The following is an 18,945-nucleotide window of genomic DNA, read 5'->3' as shown; positions in this document are numbered from 1 at the left end:
GTGAGGGACTGGAGAGATGGCTGGGCAGTTAGGAGCGACCAGCTGCTCTTTCAGAGAACCCAGGTTCAGTTCCCAGCAACCACCACATGGTGGCTTATAACCATCTGTAAATCCAGTTCCAGAAGATCCAACACCCTCTTCCCGTCTTTGTGGGCAGTGTGCACAGACATAATGCAGACATGATACAAAACACCTATACCATAAAATAAATAAACAAAAATTTAAATAAAAGCAAGTGAGATAGCACCATCCCAGTTAGAACAGTATTCTGGTGCTATTTCTGTAGTAGCAAATACCCAAATACATGGGGGAGGAAAGGGTTTCTGTGGCTTACAATTTCAAATTGCAGGCTCTCACTTTGGGGAAATCAAAGAAGGAACTCAAACAGCTAGTCATATCACATCCACAGACAAGAGCAGAGAGCAAATGCACACACCCTCGCCTGCTGGTGCCTCACAGCTGGCTTTCTCCTCCTACATTGTCCAGGACCCCCTTCCCCGAGAACAGTGCCACCCACAGTGGGCCAGGCCCTCCTCCATCCTTTAATAATCAAGACAATGCCCATAGGCCAAGCTCATATTTTTCAGGCCATCTCAAGTTGACAGTTAGCCTTAACTAGAACAGAAGTAGAGAGCGAATAGGAAAAGGGGGGGGGGTCCCAAAAGGCAATAGAGGGTACACAGCATCCGAGTACATTATGGGAGAACCACAGTGAAGTACCTTATGTTGTCCAAGTAACACACCCTGCTGGTTAAAAAGAAGGCTGAGTCAGTGAGCTCGGTTGGTAAAGCGCTTACCATGCAAGTGTGAAGACCTGAGTTTGAGCCCCAGGTCCCTTGTAAAAACAAGTGCATGCTTATAATCCTCGTGATGCTGAGATGGGAAGCAGAGACAAGCAGATCCCTGAGAGGTTGCTGGCCAGCTAGTGTGGCCTGCATGGCAAAGTCCAGGACAGTGAGAGACTTGTTTCGAAAGCAAACTGGAAAACACCTGAGGAATGATACCTAAAGTTGTCTTCTGGACAACACATACATGTGCACACACGTACACAGACACATGCATGCATACACACACACTACATGCCCATATACAAAATTATTAATTTCATTAAATAAATCCAGAACCAACACATGCTGGTGAAAATGTAGGGAAACGATAACTTTTTTTTTTTTAACATGTAGTGTGTGCATGCGCATGTATGCATTGTGGTATACATGTTCAGGTCAGAGGATAATTTTCAGGATTCAGTTCTCTCTTTCATCATATGGGTCCCAGGGATCGCACTGCAGGCCATCGGGCAATACAAGTGCTTTTACCTGCTGAGCCTTCTCATCGATCCCCAAGAAAAGGGAAGTCTGACACCCTGCAGTATGCATGAATTTACAGTCACAGTAGGAACGCCATGGAGGTTAGAGGACTTGGATCAGCTGAGAGTGAGACTCCTGAGAGCCCCTCCCATCAAGTCTCGCTCTCCTCTCCACTGCACACAGCTGAAGGAAAGCCAGCCTAGCAAGGTTCTGTCTTCTCCCAGAATGCCTTTGCAATGCCTTCTGCTGTCCCAGAAAAAAAAAAAAACAGATGCCCAGCATCCTCTTAGGCTGATGTCTCAATTATGCCTCCAGAGGCTCCCATGCTGGAAAACTTAAAAAGGAGGACTTGTGTGTATTTCGGGATGGGGTTTTGGGGGGTGTAGCTCATCTCTGATAGGTGAAGCTGAGCTCTCTGTCACCTCAGCCGAAACAGTGGGTCCTGGTGACCAGCCTGGGTAATCTAGAAGTCTAAAAAGCCACAGCAGATAGCTGGAAACAGCCTGCACAAGATGCATTAAGCTATCAAATGCTTGTCACATACACGGAATCCCATTAACCCCAGGATGGATTGAAATGCTAGAGAGAAGTAGCCAACTGTCTGGTGACCCTGAAGAATTGGTCCTCATTGCCACATGGAGGTTTCTGTTATGGGTCCACCCACTGGAACCGTTTCCACACAGGCTCATCAGAGGAGATGAGATCTGACAAGATGAAGAATGGACAGCTGGCTGTGGGAAGGATGCAGCCCGGTCCATGCACACACCACGGGCACCGTTTTCTCTGAATCAGGGTAATCATCTTTGCAACCTAGAAACTATGTTATTTAGAAAATTAGGGTGAGTGTGAAAACAAAGCCAGAGTGGGGAGGGTCGAATCACTGCCAGAAAGATAAACGGGGATCCGCGCTTCCTTGTAGAATTGTTGGGAATGTGGATTCCCCTGGTTATTCACTTGTGTTTGAATCATTGATCAGTTCACTTTTAAATTATGTGCCTGTGTCCATGCGCACATGTGTACAGTGCCTGCCGAGGCCAGTAGAGAATGTCAAATGCAAGGTGCTTGTGAGTTGCCTGATGTGGGTGCTGGGAAGAGAACTCATGTCCCCTGCAAGAGCAGCATGTGCTCTTGCCTTGTCAAGTGATGAACCATCTCTCCAGCCCCCAGTGTAAATTATTAGGCCAATCCTTTCTCACGATCCCTCTGTAAAGAATAGAAGAAGATCAAACTATCTACAGACTTCACAGGATAAAGGAGAATGAAGTTCCTCTTTGGCATGCCCCCATCTCTTGTAAAAACCACAACAACAAAAACATGTTTGTGGGGAAAAAAATCTAAAGAGTTGTAGATAGAGCTGAGCATGGTGAAGCCTTCCTGTCATCTCAGCACTCACAGGTTGGGGCAGGAGGATTGCTGTGAGTTTGGGACCAGTCTGGTTTACAGAATGTGACCCTATCTCAAAAACAAAATTTTATGGTCTGGCTTGATAGCTCAGCAGATAAAGGCATTGGCCACCAATCTTGAGGATTTGAATTTGATCCCAGGTGCCCACACGATGGAAGGAGAGGACCAACTCTTGAAAGTTGTCTTCTGACCTCCACATGAGTACTGTGGTGCAAACACACACATACGCACACCCACACCCACACACCCCTAAATAAATGTCATTTAAAAAACTAAATAGAAAAAAATACTGTCTCAGCCCAAACAAGCATCCTCAGCATTTTTACACAAGGGAGAAAAAAAAAGTCTTACATAGAAGATAAACCTCCCTGGGTTTGCTCCGAGCCTAGGAGCAAGGTTTGCCGTTTTGATCATGCTGGCTTTCATTGTCAAGGAGCTGTCTATGAATGCATGGCACACCTGCTCCATCCTCCTCTCAGACACTGCGGGAGCCAGACTGCCAGCCCTGGGCAGCAGCAGCAGCTGTCAGTGGGCAAGAGATGACATTTCAGACCCCGGGTCCTAGGAGATACACAGGACACAGTGTTAGGCGAGCCAGAACAAAACACCACCAGAAAGAACTGTTTAAAAATTTACAAGAGCATGTCCCCTTTATCAGCTTTGCCACAGGCTGCCTGTACCAACAGATTTCTCCAATGTGAACCTGGTCCCCGAACGGGGCCAAGAACTGAATGGGATGGGAGAGGGTCAGGGAAGTTTGCAATATCCCAGGGCAGGATCCCTCTTGCGTGGACAGAGGGGGAATGGATTGTTTTCCAGGAGGGAGGCAAATGAAATTACCGCAAGTTCAGTGAGGCTCTTTGCTTCTGGATACTAAATCCTTTAAAAGCCAGGGCTTCTCAAAATTCAACAGCTTGCAGTTCAAAGCAAGGACTGCAGAGTGCCTGGAGCAAACCACTCAGGTCCCCGGAACATACTGAATTTCAAATCTCTGTGGTTTAATGTAGAAGAAAATCTGGGCTGGAAAAAATGGCTCGGGAGGTAAAGGTGCTTGCTGCCAAGCCTGATGATCTGAGTTCAATCCCTGGGACCCACATTAGAGAGAACCAACTCACCTAAGTTGTCCTGTGACCTCCACATGGGCACATTCCTCCTCCTAAATAAAAAGAGTAACAACAAATTAAAAATCCATGGGACTGTAGCTCAGTGGAAGAGCGATTGCCCAGCATTTATAAGGAAAGCCCTGACTTTGGTTCCCCAGCACTGGAATTCATGGAGGTCAGGGTTAATGACTCAGTGGGTAAAGTGCTTGCCTTGTAATTAAGAGGATCTGAGTTTGGGTCCCCAGCACACATTCAAAAAATACGAGCAGGCAGTATATGGTTATAAATCCCAGAGATAGGATGATAGGTGAGGGAGATAATGGTACAGACAGATCTTTAGAACTCATTGACCAACCTATAGAGCTAAATAAATGAGTTGAGGGTTCAGTGGGAACCCTGTCTCAAAATAAATAAATAAATAAAGTGGAGAGTGATCAAGAAAGACACCTGATTGGACCTCTGGTCTCCACATGTGCATGTACACACACACACACACACACACACACACACACACACACACACACACACAGTCATACATTCACCACACAGACACAGAAAACAAATTCATGGTAGATGTTGGCAGGGAACCTTCCATGTGATCATTAAAAGATCTCAACTCCTTCCACATTGTGGCTCCTCTCCCTTCCTTGTTTGACCATGTAGTGGGAAACGAGATGGAGAACGTACACTGACTTTGAAGCCACAGAAGGTGGGTGGTGAAAAAGAGCAGCCTTGTGGTCAAACCAGCTAAACGGGGGGCTAGAAGTGGGATGCTGTCACTAGTAGAAGGCATCAGATCCTTCTCATGGAGGCTCTCATAGGTAGCTAGGCTGGTTCATAGACAGAAGAGCATCAGTGAGGCCTGTGCTGGTTAGTTCTATCCCCACGGTCTAGAATCCCTGGGGGAGATTTTCTAGATCAGCTTTGAATGTGGGCATATATGTGGGAGATCTGACTTCTTAATATAGGAAGACACAGCCCATTATGGGTGGCATCAACTTCCAGGGAGTTATACTCTGACCTCCGTGTGCACACACTGGAGGGTCATGAACCATAGGAGATATGAAATCAAGCTGATAGTAAGCGAGCAAGCGAGCGAGCGTGTGTGCATTCATTTCTCTCTGTGCTCTTGACTGTGGATGTAATGTGACGAGCTGCTTGAGCCCCTCCTGGACGTCCGTGAAATGATGGATTGTACCTCGGGGAGCTCTAAGCTGGAATAAGCCCTTTCTCCCTGTGTTGCTTCTTGGCAGAGCATTTCCTCGAGGCAACAGAAATGGGACTAGATGGGACCCACAGTGAAGTTTTTATTAAATAAAGGGGCTGAGATTTACCATGGTGTCAGTGTAGGAGGGAAGCAGCCTGCTGAGGAATGGCTACAGAGGACATTAGGACAGCAACTGATGGAACTCACCAGCGGGTGGGGGTAAAGCCACTTGCCCCACAGTGACTGAGGTCACGAGCCTACGGGAGCCTGTGCTGGCCTTTGCTTTTACTGTGGCTCTTGGTTGGAGGGGAGCTAGTCCACTGTGGTGAAGACAGCGTGGTGGCAGGGGCGTGAGGCAGCTGGCCGAGTTGTGTTCACAATGAGGAAGCACAGTCAGTGCTGGTGCTCAGCTCACTTTCCCCTGTGTGTTCAGTCTGGGACCCCAGCCTCGGTGAGAAGACATCACCCAGATTCAGGGCAGGCCTCCCTCCCTTCCTCTGTGAAAGCTCTCTGGAAACGCCCTGACAGACACGCCCAGACGTAGATCTCCAACTGTCCGCTGTTGACAGTGAAGATTAACCATCACACCTGCTCTAAAATCAGTGTGGAAAGTGGGGCTGGAGAGATGGCTCAGCAATTAAGATCACATAATGCTCTTAGAGAGGACCCAAGTTCCGTTCCTAACTTCTATGTTGGACAGCTGTAGCTGGAAGTTTTCCTGTGTTCCACCCTGTCCTCAGCTGCTCAGACCCAAGTAAACACACAGAGCCTTATATTAATTAAAACTGCTCAGCCATTAGCTCAGGCTAACTACTCACTAGCTCTTGCACTTAAACATGGCCCATTTCTGTTCATCTATATGTCGCCATGTTTTCCACATCCCATTACATGTTGCTCCCTGGACGGCGGGCTGGCATCTCCTGAATTATTCTTGTCTGCTTATCCCACCTATACTTCCTACCTGGCTACTGGCCAATTGGTGTTTTATTAAACAGTGTACAGAAGCATTATCACACAGAAGGCAGCTCACAATTGCCCAATATGATTTCAGGCCCAGGAGTCCTGACAATCTCTACTGGCCTCTGTGGACACTGTACACACACACACACACACACACACACACACACACACACACACTCACACTCACACTCACGCTTAAAAGTAATAAGAGATCAATCTTTTAAAAAATGTAAATACCAGCTTCCTTCCAACACAGGGCATACAATCTCAAAGCTGTGGCCTTTGGTGTTGAAGACAGAATTAAATATAATTCACTTTTCTCCTGTGGCTAAGCATAGATTATCTATAATTACACTCTAACAGCTGCTTTCTAATCCTCAGCAAAATGCACACTAAGTGGTGGTACAAGGATGAGTAATATGCATACATAGATAGGAAAGTGAACACAATGTCATCACCCACCTGCCTTCTGGAAACTTCCATATGAAGATGTTAAGGCAGCTTTTAGCCCTTCCCCGACATTTGTCCTAGTGTTCAGCACTGAGGAGCCAGTGAAGGTTATAAACTCTGCCAGTGGGCATCTTGTCTATATTATCTTCATATCCCTGGCAGCATTTTACTCAGAACGCTGGTCCTTGTGGTGATATTTTATTTAAATAAAGCTTGCCTAGGGATCAGAGGAAAAAGCCAGCCACTATATTAAACATAGAGGCCAGACAGTCGTAGCACACACCCTTAATCCTATCACTCAGGAGACAGAGATCTGTCTGGATCTCTGTGAGTTCAAGGCCACACTGAGAACAGAGCCAGGCATGGTGGGACATGCCTTTAATCACAGCACTAGTTAACCATAGAGGTCTGGAGGTCTATACAGACAGATAGGAATTGATAACACTGGGCAGAAAGAGGAAGTGATGTAGCTGGGTGGAGAGAGGGAAGTAAGATGGCAGGGCATTGACAGGTGTGAGTGTACAGGAAGTAGCTCTCTCTTTGGCTGAGGATTTCCTAGAGGTAAGACATGGCTGGCTTGCTCTCTAATCTCTGTTTTCACCCCACTATCTGGCTGCGGGGTGAAACAGTCTTATTATTTTATTAATAAGACTGTTTAGTAATTTGTGTTACAGATCCTCATAGACCTGTATATGGTGATGGGTTCAATGACTGAAGGCAAATTGTTGTAAGTTAAAGGCATCAGGTTCTGGGAACACAAAGAGCAACAGAATGTTTTATGTCTGCTTAGTTGGAGCTGCTGTAGGGAAAGGAAGGAGGGGGTCTGTTTTGGATGTATGTCTTAGGCTTGTGTTGCTGTAATTAAAAATACCTGGACAAGGGCTGGAGCGATGGCTCCTTGGTTGAGAGCAGATACGACTCTTGTAGAGGACCTGAGTTTGGTTCCCAGAACCCATGTTAGGTGGCTCACAACCAACTGTAACTCTAGCTCCAGGGGATCTGATATCCTCTGGCCTGCGCACATGCACACAGAGACACATAAATAAAATATTCAAGATTTCCCCCCCCCCAAATATCCTGATGAAAGCCATCTAAGGAAGTATGTGTGTCTTATAATTAGAGATACATTCCATCATGGTGGGGAAGTCAAAGCCACAGGTCACGTGACAGGCATAGTCAGGAAGAAGGAAGCAATGAATGTGTATGTTCAGCTCACTTTCTCCTTTTCAGCATTCCCAGGCCAAGGAATGGTCCTGCCCACAGTCCAGATGGGGCTCCACACATCAGTTAAGCCAATGAGGACAATCCCTCACAGACAATCGCAGAGGCTAACCTTAGTCTAGAGCAGTGGTTCTCAACCTTCCTAATGCTGTGACCCTTCAATACAGTTCCTCATGTTGTAGTGACCCCCCCAACCATAAAATTATTTCATTGCTACTTTATACTTGTAATTTTGCTACTGTCATGAATCACAATGTAAATATCTGATATACAAGATATCTGATATGCAGCCCGGTAAAAGGGTCGTTCAACTTCCAGAGGGTCACAACCCACAGGTTGGGAACAACTGAACTAAATGATGCCTCAGGCATGTCAGGAGGTTTATTCCTCACATGATTCTGGATCCCATGAAAATGGCAATTAAAAATTATTAACCATCACCATGTGGATCCAAGTCCCGAGGAACACCCAATAATGATGTCTTTAGGTTTTTGTGTCCAGAATGAAAAAAAATTATACTAGATATACATGGTTAAAAATAGAAATAGAGATGGCTTATTAAGAAAAGGGACCCAGGCCAGTGAGATGCATGTAACTGTAAGGACACTTGCTAACAAGACTAAGGACCTGAGTTCAGTCTCTTGAACTCATGTGGTAGAAGAAGAAAACTCACAAGTTGTCCTCTGACCTCCACATGTACTGTGTGGGACATGTGTAAGTATACACATATGCACATAGACAGACACACACACATGCAGAAAAATAAATATATTTTTAGGTGAGTGTCCTCCCAACGATCAGAGTGGGCTAGCAGAGTGGGAAAGGGGGTACCCATTCAAACATGCTGATCCAGGAGGCTCCTGACTCGTTCATATGAAACCTGCCTCTCCCGTGGGCTTTTCTCAAACACACGCTGATCCGTGTAGCCCAGGTTGGGGAAGGGATTCTAGGCCCTGCCAACTGGTTCCTTCGTGTGTTGATCTTAAAGTTTTATGATATTTTATTTCCTCTGCATGTGTGCACATGTCCCACAATGTGGGTGTGGAGTCAGAGGCCAGCTTGCGGAATCAGTTTTCTCCCTGTGGGTCCCAGGGACCGGAACTCCTGTATGCAAACGCCACCATCACCCACTGAGCCATCCTCCAGTCCTTCACGTGTTAATAGCCTTGAGACCATTGTCCCCAGTCTCCACCAGTAGCTCACAGGAAGCAACAGATTGGAAGCAGGAACAAGATTTTAGGTGGCAGAGGAGGAGGAAATGGAAGAAAAATGAAGGAATTTGAGGGAAGAGGGAAGACAGAGCAAATAGGACTTAAACATGCATAAAGATTACACGGGATGTTTTTTTCTAACATGGGAGCTTGATCATACATGACAATAGCATGCTGTTCCACTGGGTGGTAAAACCATAATGATTTTTAAATTGATGATAAGTTCAGGCCAGCACGATTCTCCTCGTATATAGTTTGTCTTTTAAATACAGAAGCAACAACAATAAAAAAGAAAAGGAAACGCTCTCAATCCCTGGACTCTGCTCAGTGAATCGGGCTGCTTTCAATAATGCCTTTCTTTCCTCCTCGGAATCACATGTCACTTACCAGGGTTCATTTTAATTCCTCAGCCTGTGCTAAGAGAAATGGCTTGCATCGACCCAACCGGCAGCAGCATCTAGATGTTTAGGGGTTCCCACCACTGCGGTACTTAAATTGAGATATGTCCCAAGATCTGCATTTGTAAATCCTATTTCTGAGAAACTGTAATAAATAAAGCCGAAGATTGGAATTGAATTTTTGTAAAAAGAATTTAGGAGGGAAGCTATGAAGCATCCATCCAATTGTGGAAGAGGAGATGCATTTAAACCGGAAAAAGGGGAGACAGCTCGTCTTCCCAGCCTCGCACAAAACACTGGGGAAAGGTACCCGGGGTGGTGAGTGAACCCTTCTGGGGCAAGTGTTACCAAGAAGTCTCAAAGAAGAAAGGAATGAACAAATTAAAATATTATCTTAGCCAGATATCTAGTTATTTTTTAAGTCATATTTTGCCAAAAAAAAAAGGCTAAAATTTGCTTATACTTAGATGACCCAGTGGGATTATCTGTATGTGAGTTCTGCATGGAGAGATCTATCAATGTTGCTTTGTGTTGTTGCCGTTGTTATTAGTTTGTTGTCCAGTACTGGAGACAGAACCCAGGACCTCATGAATGCCATGCACTTGCTTTACCATGGAGCCCCACCCCAACACCGAGAGGTGTAGGTGGGTGTTCTGCTGCGGTGCATCCCAGCCCTCTTCTTGTTATTTTGAAGCAATCTCACTAAATTGCCCAAGCAGGTAATTGAACTTGCTGTGATCCCTCTGCCTCCATCACCCAAGTACCTAAAATGACTGAACTATGCCCTTGGGCCCAGCTCATTCCATGGAAATGAGTTTCAATGGACTTCGGTGACCTAATCAGGGACACAGATGGCATTTGGGAGAGACATTCATTCCTGAGATTGCAGAAGTGGACACCCATAAGAGAAGGAGAAAACCCTCTGTGTATCAACAACCTGAGAGACCATCTTTAGGGCTAGAGTGTGAATGGGGATCCTGGAGAAGAAGATGGGGTGAGTCCCACTCTTCTCAACATCTCAGAAGATTACTGTAAAGACAGTGACATCTGTGTGTCTCACAAATACCAAGAACGTCACACAGGCTGGACATGTGGCTCAGTGCTAGAACACTCAACTCACCTGCACAGGGTCCAGGTTCCATTCCTAACACCTCCAGGAGATGAGGCGCACATCACCACCTGATATCCTTCGGTGTTACTTAATTCCAGGAAGTGGACCCCCCCCCCAACACACACTCTTTTCCCTAAGAATTGAGCTTACTATTCTTTTTAAATTTTCTGTGTGTGTGTGTGCTTGTGTTTATGTGTGTGCCTATGGGTGTGAAGGCCAGAGGGCAACCCAGGTGTCACTCCTTAGATGTTTTTTGAGACAGTCTCTTACTGACTGGAGCTCACCAAGGAGGCTAGGCTGGTTGGCCACTGGACATGGGACCATTCTGCCTCCACCTCCCCACAGCTAGGATTACAAACACAAGCTACCAGGCTTGGATGTTTTCTAGGGTTGAACTCAGGTATTCATTCTTGCACAGCAAGTACTTGACCAACTCAACAATCAACCCCAGCCCTTACATTTCTTCATTTTTTAAAAGACATTTTTTACTGTTTTTATTTGTGTATTCATATATATGACTGAATATCAAATATGTGAAGGTGCCACAGAAGACACACGCACACACACACACACACACACACACACACACACACACACACACACGAAGGAAAAAAAGAAGAGGAAATGAAATAGATGGTATCAGAGGAACGACAGCCAGGTTCTCCCAAAGGCCTCAGCTAATAATACAAAAGTGAATAGCCTGAGTTGATATTGGACAAGCCAGGCATATTGAGATGTATTAGTTCCTTTTTCATTACTGTGACCAAATAACTGACGAGCAGCAGCTTCATGAAGGGAGGGTTTATTTTGACTCACAGTTCAGGGGCTCAGTCAATCATGGGGGAAGGCGTGGTGTCAGGTGTCCGAGGCAACCGGTCATGTTGCTTCCTCGGTAAGGAAGTAGAGGTGAATGCTGGTGCTTGGCCACTCCCTCCTTTTTATTCAGCCCAGGGCCTCAGCCTATGCAATGGGGCCACTCAAATCCAAGGTACCACCTCCTTCCTCGGTTAACCCAGTTTAGAAACTCCCTTATAGCCATGCCCACATGTTTGTCTTCTAGGTGATTCCATATCCATTCAAGCTGACAGTCATATTAAATGTCATCGATAGCTTTGACTCTCAAGTCAATACAGCTTAGAGTCATGTGAGAGTAGAAGTTTCAGCTGAATAATTGCCTGGGGGATTGTCTTGATGGTTCATTAATGTAGGAGGGTCCAGCCCACTGTGGGTGGCGCCATTCCCAAGGCAGGTGTTCATGGGTTGTACAAGCAAGCTATCTAAGCTTGACTCTATGAGTGTACCAATAAAGCAGAGTTCTTCCATGTTTCCTGACTTCAAGTTCTTGCTAGAGTTCCTGCTCTGACTTCTCTCAGTGATGGGCAATGACCTGGAAGTGTAAGCCAGATGGACCTTTTACTCCCTTAGATGCTTTTGGTCAGAGTGTTTTATCCCATCAACAGAAAGGAAATTAGGACCTTTCTGTTAGGATGCTAAATAGGTTCAGTCACTGCTTTGGGGCTTGTGGGGAAAGCAGTGGCCTTTGGGATACCGTCTACCAATACTGACAAGTCTCTGTGCCTCCAGGTGTGGCTCTGTGGTGGCAGCATGGAGGTCCTTCCATGCTCCAGGGTGGCCCACATCGAGCGGAAGAAGAAACCCTATAACAGTAACATTGGCTTCTACACCAAGAGGAACGCACTCCGGGTAGCCGAGGTCTGGATGGACGACTACAAGTCTCACGTCTACATAGCATGGAATCTGCCTCTGGAGGTAAGAACAGGCGACTTTCCCTATCAGCCTAGAACAATAAGCTTGGCTCTCTGGCAGGCCACAGACCCCCTTCATAAGCCAATGGTTCTTCCACTGCCAAGGCACCCAGACACCCGAGTGTTAGATCCTCTTAGCACCAGGGCAAACACAATAGTAAGGCATCAATCCACTTACAGAGACTCGCAGGTCTTGTTGCTGTGCTAATCCAAATCTTCTTACACCAGCGTTGCCTCTCCATTCTGAGCATATGCTGTGTCCAGAAGGTCTCTGCCCAGGTTTGGGCAACATGGCCATCTTCTGCTCTTACTGTGTGCCCTCCCGTGGAGCCCCAGCTGCTGGTGACAAGCCCTCATTGATGGCTAGAACTCTTGTTTCCAACCTTATCTCCCTCATACATTCTGCTTGGGGTTCCAGGAGTATCTCTGGTTACTGCAGGCTCCCGGCAGGAACCCCATAGCTGTGCCCAACTTGGCGTGAATCCCACCTCTGTCTCTTTATTGATGAAATCTTCACTGAACACTTCTCTGGACTTAGAGATATTGACAGTAAAATGGAGGTGATGGCAGGTCTTCCTTCCTTGGCTGCAATAGAACAACGGAAATACAGTTGAATGTGTATCCTCACTGGGGGATTCTAGACAGGGGCTCTACCACTGAGCCACACCCCAGCCCCTCACTGGGAGAGTCTAGGCAGGTGCTGTAACACTGAGCCATGACCTCAGCCCCTCACTGGGGGATTCTAGAGAGATGCTCTACCTCTGAGCCATTCTTCCAACCATTCTTTTTCTTTTCCTTTTGAGACAGGATCCCACTAAATTACTCAGGCTGGCCTTGAGTTCACTCTACATGCCAGACTAATCTTCAACTTTTGACCTTCCTACCTCGGCCTCCCAGGTAGCTAAACTGACCCTTGTGACCCCAGGCCTGCCTCATTACAGTTGGTGACATACATCCTTAAGAACTGCTTCTTCCTCCTCAGCACTGTGTGGTCACAGAATGCAGTGTGCCTGCACATTTATCTCTTTAGTTTATGTAGGGGAAATGATGCGACAGTGTGCATCTTACGGAGGTCAGAGAACAACTTGGGCAACTTGGTTCTCTCCTTCCACCATCCAGGTCCTGAGGATGGACCACGGGTCATCAAGCTTGGCCTCAAGCCCCTGTACCCACTGAGCCATTGTGCCAGCCCAGACCCTCACATAGTCTTGTTGTATCGAGTTGAGTAACCTTGGATGGGCACTTGGTCCATCCCAGACACTTGATAAATTCTTATTGACAACAGCTCATTTCATCTCATGACCACAAGGAGTTCTGCCTCGATTTCCTCATCTGTAGAACACTAATTGTTCACACTCACCCCACAGGGCCTCGGTGACAAACAAATGAGGGACAGGCTAGAGCTCGGGCCGTGTTAAATAGTCCACAAACGCTGGCCCGTTATGAGCGTGCTGGGCTGCCCATTTTACAGCCACGAAACTTGGTAGTTTGGGAGGTTAACGGGGACTTGCCTAAGGTCTTACACACAACTCGGGAGCAAGAATGGGAACTCAGGGTCGGAGAGATGGCTCAGTGGTTAAGCGTGCGACTGCTCTTGCCGAGGACCAGTTCCCAGTGCCCATTTCGGATGGCTCATAATCACCTGTAACTCCAGCTCCAGGGACTCTGTTGCACTCTTCTGGCCACCATGGGCATTGCACTCATGTATAAATTCTCATACACATACATACATACACACACATACACGCACACACACAAAATAAATTTTCTTAAATAAAGAATATGAGAACATGTATTGAAATTATCAGGCCAGGGCATGAACTCATAACCTTGGTGAGCCAGTGTTATGGTAATTTATGTTTTCTAGAGAAAGATCTAGAATAATAGTTTTATCTGTCTTCTTAGTTACTGTTCCTATAAATATAAACTGTTCTAGAATAAAACACCCAAGAAAAGTAGCTTATGGAAAGATTTTGTTGTGGTTTTGTTCTTTTCGAGACAGGATTTCTCTGTGTAGCCCTGGCTGTCTTGGAACTCATTTTGTAGACCAGGCTGGCCTAAGACTCCCAGAGACCCCCACTTGCCTCTGCCTCCCGAGTACGGAGGTTAAGTGTGTATCACCACATCCAGTGAGGAATGGCTTATTGTGGCTCACAGTTTGAGAGCACACAGTCCATCACGGCGGGGAAGGCATGGCGGCAGGAGCGTGAGGCCGCTGGTCACATGACATCCACAGTCAGGAAGCAGAGAGAGAAGATGCTGGGGCTCCGGTGACTTTCTCCTTTTCAGTCCAGGACTCAAGCCCATGGGATGGTGCTGCCCACACTCAGGGTGGGTCCTCCTGCCTCAAGGAAGCCAGTTTAGAAACCCCCTCATGGACGCGGCCAGAAGTGCTCCTCTAGATCATGTCAACTTGACAGTCACCATTAGCTGTCACCCTTGCCCAGGGAAGTTTCCATTACAGTCTCTTCTTGGCCATGAGGACTTCAAAGGAAGTTTTAAAAAGACTAGACATCACACACAGTCCTGAGCCCCCCCCCCCCCCCCCCCCCCCCCCCCCCGGTGAAAACCTCATGAACACCATGTTCAAAAAGAACAGATTAGGGAGAGATTGGGATTTGTGATTTTCAGATGAAGGTTGTTCAGCCAGTAACAGTTATGCAAATATTCTATGATCCAGAAAATTTTCTAAATCTGCTTTGTGGGGAAGCATCGGGACAGTCTTACTATGGAGCCCTGGATGGCCCTGCAACTAAATCCTGAATCTGCACTGAACTAGAAGAAACAGGTCTGGTCCTCTGCTTCTGTTCCTTCCTTCCTTTCTCCTCTTTCCCATACTTCCTTCTCCTCCCTTCCACATCTGCCTTCTCCCCACCCCCACCCCAGTCTCCTCCTGTGCTTTGACAGGATCTCACTCCACAGCCCAGGCCGGCCTCAAATCAAGATCCTCTTCCCTCAGCTTCCCACAGGCTGGGATGATAGGCCTGTGCCACACACCCGGCCCAAGCACTGTATAAAGCACACGCACGCATGCACCCTGTAGATGCCGTTTCCCCTACATACAGACTGTGACCGAGTTCTGTTTATAAACGTGCACAGTAAGAGACCAACAGCAATGTCTAAGAGTGGTCAGAACAAAATACCGCAATGAAATTTACCGCAGATTTATGAATTGTTTGCTTCTGGAATTTTCCATTTAGAGTTTTTGGACCGTGATTGATCATCGGTCAGTGAAATCAAACAGCACTGAAGCACAGATGGTTGGTTACCTGGTTCCAGATCACTAGTCCGTAATTGTGAGGGCTGTCCTGCCGTGCTTTTAACAAATGACCATTTTCAGCCAAGTGCGTAACCCCTACCTTGGAGAGGTGCAGGCACCAGGATCAGGAGTTCAGAGTCATTCATTGACCTTGACACGCAGCCAGTTTGAGACCAGCCTAGACTACTTGAGATCCTGTCTTTAAAAATGGAGGAGGAAAAGAAGAGGAGGAGGAAGAAAGACAGAAAGAAAAAAGGGCATTTTCAGCCAAGTATATTGGCACAGACCTATATTCCCAACACTAGAGGAGCTGAGTCAGGGAGGGTTGTGAGATCCAGGCCAGCCTGGGCTGAAGTATGATGTTGTGACTCAAACAAACAGTCAGACTAACAAACACTGACCACCTCAGTTAATCACAGCAAATATATTCAGATTCAAACAGAGTTAAGTATTGATCTCAGGCTTGTCTTGAAGGATTAATAAGTATGACATTTAAAGATTTTTTTTTTATTTAAAATCCTTGGATATTGGAGAGATTGCTCAATGGGTAGAAAGCACTTACTGTGACAGAATGAGGGAGGACCTGAGTTCAAATCCCCAGCGTCTATGTAAAGCTGCCATAGCTGCTCATGCCTGTAACCCCAGCATTGAAGGGAGGAGACAGGCAGATCCTAGAGCATTCTGGCCAGGGGCTTCAGCTTCAGAGAGAGCACGTCTCCAAACAAGAATAAAATGATAAGGTTGAGAACGTAGAGGAAGACAATCCTCTTGACCCTGCACATGCATGTATAAGCACGCACACCACACACATACACACACAAACATTCATATACACACACACCAACTTACATATACACACACACACTTAAAATCCTTATCTGCCGGCTGAAGAAGTCTCAACAGAGTAGCTTTCGCTGTTCTCAGTGCCGCCCAATCCCACCCGACTTCCCTTCTCAGCCTGGCCTGCATCCTTTGCCTCCCAGTCGTCTTGGGGCTGGGACTGAGGCTCATATTTCAGATACTTTATTTCCCCCTGTCATCATCCAGCAACCCATTACAGGTTCATTTCAATAAAAGCAGAGTGAATTATTCATCAGAACATCATCACACGGAAAATTATTTTCTCCCCTGCATATAATGAGCCTCACAGAGTGCCCACAAAGAGGGACATCACGCCTAAGTGAAAGACGAAGGAGGCCAGAAACATTTATTTTCCTGCCACCATCAAATAATTCCTGTGATAATTGTCTTGGATGATTACTGAGGGACTGTGAAAGAGAAGAGACTCCCAGAGAGTAGGTTGTTGATGTCCTTTGTGCCCTGGGGTCCTTAACCCCAGGGGTGATAAAGATGGAGACCTGTCTAGAGACATCGAATCTGCTGAAGCCAACCTTAGGAACACTGTGGGACTCTGGGCTGGGGATGTATCTCAGTTGGTAGGTTGTGTGCCTAGAACACACAAAGTCCTGGGTTCTTTGCTCCGTACCACATAAACCAGCTGGGGGGGGGTGGTGCATACTTGTCATCTCAGCACTTAAGAGGTGGAGGCAGGCGGATCAGGAGTCCAGGGTCATCCTCAGTATATAGCAGGTGCCAGGCTAGCCTGAGCTACACATGACCCTGATACTGTCTGGGAAGAGAGTCTTAATGAGGGATTGTTTAGATCAGGTTTGCCTACAGGTATGTTGGGGCGCACGTGCGGGGGTGGGGGGTTGTCTTGATTGTTAATGGAGGTAGAAAGACCCACCCTAGGTGGGTAACACCATTTCCGGGGCTGGACCCTGAGCTGTGTAAGAGTGAAGAAAGCTAGCAGGCATAAGCAGCATGGGCACATTCATTTTCTTTGCCCTGTGGATGTGACTGGCTGCTTGAGTCCCTGCCCTGACTTTCCCACAATAATGGGTGGTAGCCTGGAATTGTAAGCCAGATAAGCCATTTCCTTCCCCAAGTTGGCTTTTGGTCAGGGCCTTTCATCACAGCAACAGAAACGCAGCTAGACCCACTTCTCAAGAAAGAAAAAAACAAACAAAACCAGTACAGGCTCCAACTCTCCTAGATGTGCTCTCTAAAAGTAACTCCATCTGCACAAGCCTCTGGCCAGAGTCCCATGCCGCCATTAATGCCCTTTGTCTCTCTGTTTGCAGAATCCAGGGATCGATATAGGTGACGTCTCAGAAAGGAAAGCATTAAGGAAAAGTTTGAAGTGTAAGAATTTCCAGTGGTACTTGGACCATGTCTACCCGGAAATGAGAAGATACAATAACACCATTGCATACGGGGAGGTAAGGTGGACCACGCTCGAGGGACAGCAGAGCCTTTCTCCCTTCTTCCCCTCGGCGATTTGGGAGGCTCTCCACCTAGCAAGGGGATGGAGGCGGGGATGGGGCTGGGGCTGTCTTCTCTGTCCAAGGGGTGATGGTTTTGAAATTGAGGGCCTCTGGGCCATGTAAGTAGAGACACTGAGCAGGAAGCTGGACATAACAGGCAGGAAGCAGAGGATATGGCTCAGTGGTAGAGCACTTGCTCAGCATTGCTCTGCCTGAGTCCCTGAGTTAAATCCCAGTGACAGACAGACCGTGTCTGTCTCTGTCTCTGTCTCTGTCTCTCTCTCTCTCTCACACACACACACACACACACACACACACACTCAAGAGGCAGGGAGCTAGGAGTGATATGCCTACCTGTAATCCCAGCAATTAGGAATGCTGAGGCAGGATGGCCATGAACATGGGCTGTATACTGAGTTCCAGACCAGTTTAGATTATATAACATGACCCTGTCTCAAAAGAGAGGGGAAGGTGTGGGAGGAGGCTAGAGCCTCTGTTGGTCATTGTTGTGGGCAATTGTTGTGATTAAAAAAAGAAAAGAAAAAAAAGGGAGGGGTGGAAGTCTCAGCTTTTCTGTATTGGGGTAATCTAACATTCTAAAACAGTTGGGCATGTTAACACAAGCCTTTAATCCCAGCATTTAGAAGGCAGAGGCAGGAGAATCAGGAGTTCAAGGCTCTGCTACATGGTGAGTTTGAGGCTAGCACGAACCACACAAGACTGTACCATAATAAACAAAACAAAAACAACAACAAAAGTATCTTCTGCGCTAATCTGGTAGACTCTGATTCTAGTAAGTTGTTGCCAGCCATGTGGCCCCTCCTAGGTCCCATTTTTTTGTGTATAAATAGGAGAGAAATCCAAGTGCCTGCTCCAGGGAGGTGCTGGGCAGAACAGTGAGCCCTGGTGGGCAGGGTCGGTAGATCAGTAGGTAACACGTGGCAGCCATTGTTAATGCATACCAACTGCCTTTTCCGCTCTTCTTCAAAATAGAAGGATTTGAAGGAAGATCAGATGTGAAGGAGATAACAGAAAATGGGCAGGGACATGTCTTAATTGTGTCAGCTGCTCAGCTCTGTGTAAAAGAAACCAAGGCTGGGGAGGTGGCTCAGGCAGCAGAGCGCTCGCCTAGCCTGTGTGGAGCCCCGAGTTCCAGTCCCTGCACTCCGTAAATCTGGTTTTGTGGGGGCATGTCTGTAATCACTCTGAGGTTTTCCTCAA

At 46.9% G+C, this 18,945-nt stretch overlaps 1 protein-coding gene across 1 annotated transcript in view; it reads left to right on the top strand.

Moving 5' to 3' along the window:
• The window catches only part of Galnt17 (polypeptide N-acetylgalactosaminyltransferase 17), a 442,799-nt gene that overhangs the window by 401,559 nt on the left and 22,295 nt on the right, over window positions 1-18,945 (top strand). Inside the window, exons 7-8 of the mRNA XM_028870135.2 lie at window positions 11,957-12,142; window positions 17,542-17,679. Of these exons, the coding sequence (XP_028725968.1) occupies window positions 11,957-12,142; window positions 17,542-17,679 (324 nt within the window). The remainder of the gene's footprint in view (window positions 1-11,956; window positions 12,143-17,541; window positions 17,680-18,945) is intronic.

The sequence above is a fragment of the Peromyscus leucopus genome, chromosome 23, assembly GCF_004664715.2.
Source record: "Peromyscus leucopus breed LL Stock chromosome 23, UCI_PerLeu_2.1, whole genome shotgun sequence".
NCBI lineage: Eukaryota > Metazoa > Chordata > Mammalia > Rodentia > Cricetidae > Peromyscus > Peromyscus leucopus.
This window is presented reverse-complemented; position numbering and strand designations above follow the sequence as displayed.